Source organism: Anneissia japonica, unplaced genomic scaffold, assembly GCF_011630105.1.
Source record: "Anneissia japonica isolate Jap-2015-1 unplaced genomic scaffold, ASM1163010v1 scaffold3934_len446420_cov169, whole genome shotgun sequence".
In the NCBI taxonomy this organism is placed as follows: domain Eukaryota; kingdom Metazoa; phylum Echinodermata; class Crinoidea; order Comatulida; family Comatulidae; genus Anneissia; species Anneissia japonica.
This window is the reverse complement of record NW_022723069.1, coordinates 206,312-212,367: the sequence shown is the minus strand read 5'-3', so window position 1 is coordinate 212,367 and position 6,056 is coordinate 206,312. Positions and strand designations below refer to the sequence as shown.

Genomic DNA, 6,056 nt, shown 5'->3' with positions numbered 1-6,056 from the left:
TAATTACTGTTGTCCAATTGTGTGCATTGAAAATGTGATGACGAACTCGGGATACGACCCTCGGTTGACACTCATATCAAAGGGCCTGTTAATTAACCTTGCACAGGAGCCTGTCGTCACCTGCTACAATACCTTCTACTCCTTATCATCATCATCATCATCACATTATCATCATCATCATCATCATCATCTTCATCATCGCAATTATTAATTGTCCATGCTAAAATGGGGAAAAATCTATTAATTCAGTGTGTATTCATTCATCAATAGAAGTCTCGTAATGCACGTAAGTGCATTTCTCAGCATCTAGAAAAAACAAAACTCTGCGAAGCTAGGAGAACCCCAAGACTAACTGCAAACCACTCCCCCCCCCCACGTCTAAAATAATCTTCCAAACGGAACAAGCAAACATTAGGTTTTCCTCCCATGACCCCGCCCACTCAGGGAACACATTATGTGCGATAGTCAGGGTAAAGCTCGGTTTCCATATAATCGCTCACCCTATCGGCGACAGTGGCCGACAGCTATCGGGAAGGTTGAACCTGGTTCAACTTTCCCGAATGCGTTGCAGACGCAGACGAATCAGGGTGCGTTGCTAGCTGCCTTGCACAATCGGAAAGGTACCCCGATTCTGACACGACTGTCGGCGATAGGACTCTCGACGAATAAAAATTTTAACATGGACTTTTGCTGCGTATGGCACCTCATAAACAACAGGTTTTTTTTAGGCCTGATATCATAAAATAAAAAAAATTGTTAAATAAATCATCGTAGCAGTGACTGAAGGGAGACCGTGCTATAATAGGCAGTTTTCGCCGCACAACGTTAACCTTAACGTTAACGGGTGATGTCATAATTTATCATTTTGCGTTGCGGAGTACATTAATTTCAGGATTTTACGTGCTCGATGTACGTTAGTTACGAGTTTGCGCACGCGATTTGTTTACAAAAGGGGCGGAGCTATCGCGCTGCATGTTGGGTACTAACGTTAAAGTTAAGGTTACCGTCGTGCATCGAAAACTCCCTAATAAATGGACATTTCCTGATTGGTTGGTTGGTTAAGGTGGATTGACGCTACTTAATTGTCCATTGGTGAGATCTGTGATTACTTATTCGACTGTAAAGTAAATGTAAATACAATAATCAAAATTTAACTCTAAAATTAAATATTTCTAAATATGTTAAGCATTTTCAAGTAATTCTCGTCTCTGTAAATATTTCTTCCATCCATAGACCAACTTAATGAATATTCATGTTGCACTTTAACACGATGGACTCGGTAGCAGTGTCACTGCTTTTCCTGGTTTGATCTCCACCCCTGAGCCGCACAAAATGACCCTGTAAAAAATAATGTTTTAAAAAGAATAATAATGACGCTAGTGAGAATAAAAATATTGAAGTTAAGATGATGAGTATGGTAATATTAACCCATTAATAATACTGTAGTGAAATTATATGTTAATAGCATCACGGTATAATGATAACTATAGTATGATGATGATGATGATTATGATATGAACGCAGATTCTCTTCTTATACTTATAGCTAAGCCATTTACCTTTTACCGACCGAATGATCAACGACATTCACTACATCAATATATATCCTTGGCTTTCCCCATGGCTTCCATGTTGAGTCGCTGTACCACAATTTAATACCCTCAATGTCTCCTAGATTCTCAGGAATAACCGTGGAATATGTGTAGGTTTGGCCAGATTCAAATTTTTCTGTTCTATAAAGGAAAAATCATGATTAAGATATTAGAAAAATACATTTTTTTTCACTCTGAAATTTGTTTATTTATTCAATCAAAACAGCAGCTATTTAGTGACAATTGAACACATAAACCATTTTATAGTTTGAAATGTGCATGCCCATATCAAGGTCTATCGACATAAACAAACATAGGCCCATACCACATACACACAACATAGGTGACCGCAAAGCTGATTAGTCATTTAAATTGGTGTTTGTGTGGGTGTGTGTGTGTAAAAGGATCTAAGTGTAACAATTGTAACGATACTGTAGCAATTTGTTGAAAACCAGACTTTAAGGAGATTTTACATTAATCATAAAAGATTATTTAAGCTTATAAAAAAAAAAATTATAATTTTCCCCTTTCCTTTAAAAATAACATATATGTTGATATTAAACATAATGATGACTATGAATTGTTGATGATGTTTGATTGAAACTTAACGGTAGGCAGTTAGCAATACGCCTCACAGGCTATTTTCTTACATGATGTTTCATAATAACTGTAGGATGATTTTCCACTTTGGTAAATTACTTACTGACTCAATGATTTAACAGGCGTGATGACGTTTGATCCCAGCCATGTAATCTGAAGACTACCCTTTTCTTTGTATTGGCCACCGTCGGGCTTATTTGCCATGGAAACCTCAACCGTCACATCGGTAGCTAAGGATGAATTCAAAACCTAATTAATACACATAATATTAATATGTTGGACGCCAAGGACTCTGCGATTCTCAATTATGTAGCTCTCATGTTATCGAAAATTGATGCAACACACACTCGGCTCCTTATTGCAGTAGTCAGTCATAATTTTCATATATAATGATTGATTAATTAAAGCCAAATGAAATTACTTTAACATACTCTTATTACAATTACGCCTACTGATGAAAATTTTTTTTTAATGTATTTTCTACATATTAGTAGACTCACTTTATCTAAAACAACCTTTAAAACCCCTAAAGTGTTATATTTTTCGGGGGATTCTCCTCAGGGATAGCGCCAGGATTTGCCCGACTGGGGGGGGGGGGGTTGCCGAGATCCCCGAGGGGAAGGCCGATGCCCCCGACGAGGGTTTCGATTTCCCCGACGAAAGAAACGTGGGCGTGGTCGAGCTTTAATTAAAAGTGGTCCGGGGGTGGCGAAACCCCCGAACATTTTTACAATTTCGAAGTTTCAAAGGCTTATTTAATCGATTTTAGAGATAATTTTTTGTTTGTGTTTTTTCTCTCCGAGGGGGGGGGGGGAATGGGAGAGCTCTCCCGACGGGCTAGGCCCCCTCCGCTGGCGTCACCCCTGATTCTTCCCTAGACCACTTTTGAAACATTTTGAACTACACCCGACCACGCCCACTTTGCTCTCGTCAGAGTTATCATTCCCCTCTTTGGAAACCTCTGACATGATACGCCTGATATGAGGCCCTTGAGGCCCCTGGCTAAGTCTTCGTCCGGCATAAAGGCAGGATATTTATGGGTGTTACCTGCATATGGTTTCTCAGCCACAGTCCGTAAGAAAGCAACAACACGTTGGTTGCTAGGTGTGTATTCATCTGCATGTAGACCCATTCGTGGGCAACCGTTAGCTCCGCAGACAAAGCATGCTCCGTCAATGTAGCTCTCGTAGTCTTGGCAACTAAACGCACGGAACTGACGGTGGTCGTCTGTTGATTCCGTGAAATAGTCGAGTACTTTCATGTGATTACAGCTAATTTGATCTATGCCGTCTAAGAATTGTAATAAAATTATGATGATAATAATATCAATAAAAATATTAATAATAACGATAACAATAATAATAACAATAACAGTATAATGTAATTAATAATGAGAGCTAGGACTATTTATTAGGTTCTGTCAAATCGAAGTTTATTTTTTTCTTTTGTACGTATAAAAATCAACAGAAACACTTCTTTGAAAACAGTATTTAGAAATAATAACAAGTAAATAAAAAAAATTACTATAGCAATAATGGGTTAATGTAACAACATTTTAATGAATTTAAATGGCATTCTTAGGAAAGAGATTACAATCTGCTCAACTCTTTCATACCTTTTTGCAATAAGATATTTCAACTCAAATATCTAAATATTTTTATCACTTGTCTCTTTTAACTGTTATTTACTGTATATTCTGTACTGTACATAGGTCATATCTTTTTTCCATATTTATATAGGTTACTTTTCCTGTTATATTTTCGATGTTTGTATGTATTTTTGTATCTGTATGTATTGAAATACATATATACACCCAATAATATACGATAAAATAATCTTTAATCTTGAATCTTAAAATGAGTTGCTAAAACTATAATATTTGAGTAAAACATTCTGACAAAACACAAATGACTGCAACGTGCAGTTTATGGGGATTTGGTGTTTCGTGTGTATATATGTGTAGGGAGTGGAAAGGGGTGTTTGAGCATGGATATCTTTTACTTCATGTAAGAAATAATCATTTTATTTACACTCTATAAGCCCTTGGTCGCTTATGTTTCTGGATGTGCTCCCATCACATCCTGGCTGATCATGTCCATCATTGGGGTAAAAGTCCAGATGCCCCACTGCCTTTTGTATTCCAAAACCTAAAAACAAGAAAAATCATATACTATTATGTAGGCCTTAAACAAAATTGATGTTGAATGACAATAAAGCAAAAATAAAGTCCAGTTACGCAACTTTACATTTTAGCTGAGTACTGGGGACTCTGAACTGAAATGAACTTTATTGAACAACGCTTTTATAACAGCGGCACACGACATATAGAAGGTGCGTTCAAACAAAATGTAAGATTGTAACTTAAAACAAAAATACAAGAAAAATAAAGAAAATTTAAAAAGAAAACAAGTAATGAAAAATATAATTAGTTTAGAAAGAGCAAAATAGAAAAATAAAATTAAAACCTAATGAACCGCAGCTTAGTGAGTACACATGCGCAAGAACTTTAGTGACAAATCCGTGTATGTTGCTAAGGGGGAAACTCGTCCGAAAGACGATGTATAACAATCTAGGAAGTAGATGACAAGAGAATGTATAATTACCTAACCGGAAGATTGAATTTGTGTCAGTATGAATGGCATCTACAAATACAGCATCAGTTGGGTCCAATCTTACAATTGGTTCTGTGTACTCAAAGTACGGCCCAGCTGAATCCAAGCCTGTCGGGAAGAAAAGTATGTGCCCGGTTACTGAAAATGTTACCAATGTTTTGTCCTTTTATGATTTTAGTTGGCATATACTAATGGCTGTTTCGTATTCGCCAAAGGGAAGCCTAGGCTATCATTTGCTAAACACCTGTGGAGGGACCCCTGTCTCTGATTTTGACATTTCTAAGAGTAATTATTTATGGTTCGCTGATTACTTATTTTGGAATCACTGTGATCGGTTTCACTGCACCACCACTACTTGTCAGGATCGTTAGGTCTACTTTAAATCTTGTCGAGAAAAATTTCGAAACATAAAAATCTCTTTCTTTTGAATAATAATAAAGAAAGTGAACAATGAAAACGATGGTAGTATTGATCCCATGATTCAAAATCTGAGAAACTACCAACTCAAACAGAAAAAAAAAAGAAGTTCATTTTGAATGGTCAATATGCTGATTCCTCTTTATTTGGTTGTATTTACCCTCTAAAAAGTTAAGACCAGTTATTTTAGAAATTTGATGTACTTTACATTAATCAACAAAGTTCCATTTCACTTCAGCATTGCCAGTGGTGGATTTGGTGTGGCGTGCACCGCCCCCACCTTTTGGAAATTAAAAATAAAAAAAGAAAGAAAGAAAAAAAGAAAATAAAGAATTGATCGCCCAAAACGCCTCAGAGGTTATTGGAAAGTCAAAAAAAAAAATAAAAAAAATAAAAAAAAGGGATAAGAGAAAGAAAGAAAGAAAAATAATTAATTGACGCCTCAGAGGTTATTTTCGGGCGTCTGGAAAACAAAAATTGGTTCCACTTTCGGCCTCCCTTTCGAACATCTCTGGATCTGCCCCTGATTGCATAGCACTCCTTACCAGTAATACGCCCAAGTCCATTTAGCCTCTCCCCAGCATATCCGGCTATGTGAGCTCCTAGGCTGTGACCAATCAAATGCACACTACTGAATGAGATGCCGGCAATATTCTTGGTAAAAATAATATTCATTAATGTTAATACGAATTTGAATAATAAAAATGATAAAACAAAAACAACAATAACAATAGAAACAACAATATATATATATTTATATATATATAGGTACATATAATATAAATCAAGATAGCCGTTAACACTGTTAAATTATATATAATAAATCATCAAAGAAA

The 6,056-nt window shown here is 36.3% G+C and overlaps 1 protein-coding gene across 1 annotated transcript in view; it reads right to left on the bottom strand.

Annotated features, from left to right (window-relative positions):
* Positions 1-215: 215 nt before the first annotated feature.
* LOC117112097 (pancreatic triacylglycerol lipase-like) overlaps positions 216-6,056 on the bottom strand; it is a 7,733-nt gene continuing 1,892 nt past the window's right edge. The window contains exons 2-8 of the mRNA XM_033255146.1: positions 5,766-5,874; positions 4,795-4,911; positions 4,222-4,338; positions 3,239-3,481; positions 2,295-2,421; positions 1,559-1,732; positions 216-1,338 (exon numbers count right to left, since the gene is read on the bottom strand). Coding sequence (XP_033111037.1) covers positions 1,263-1,338; positions 1,559-1,732; positions 2,295-2,421; positions 3,239-3,481; positions 4,222-4,338; positions 4,795-4,911; positions 5,766-5,874 — 963 coding nt within the window. The 3' untranslated portion in view covers positions 216-1,262. The remainder of the gene's footprint in view (positions 1,339-1,558; positions 1,733-2,294; positions 2,422-3,238; positions 3,482-4,221; positions 4,339-4,794; positions 4,912-5,765; positions 5,875-6,056) is intronic.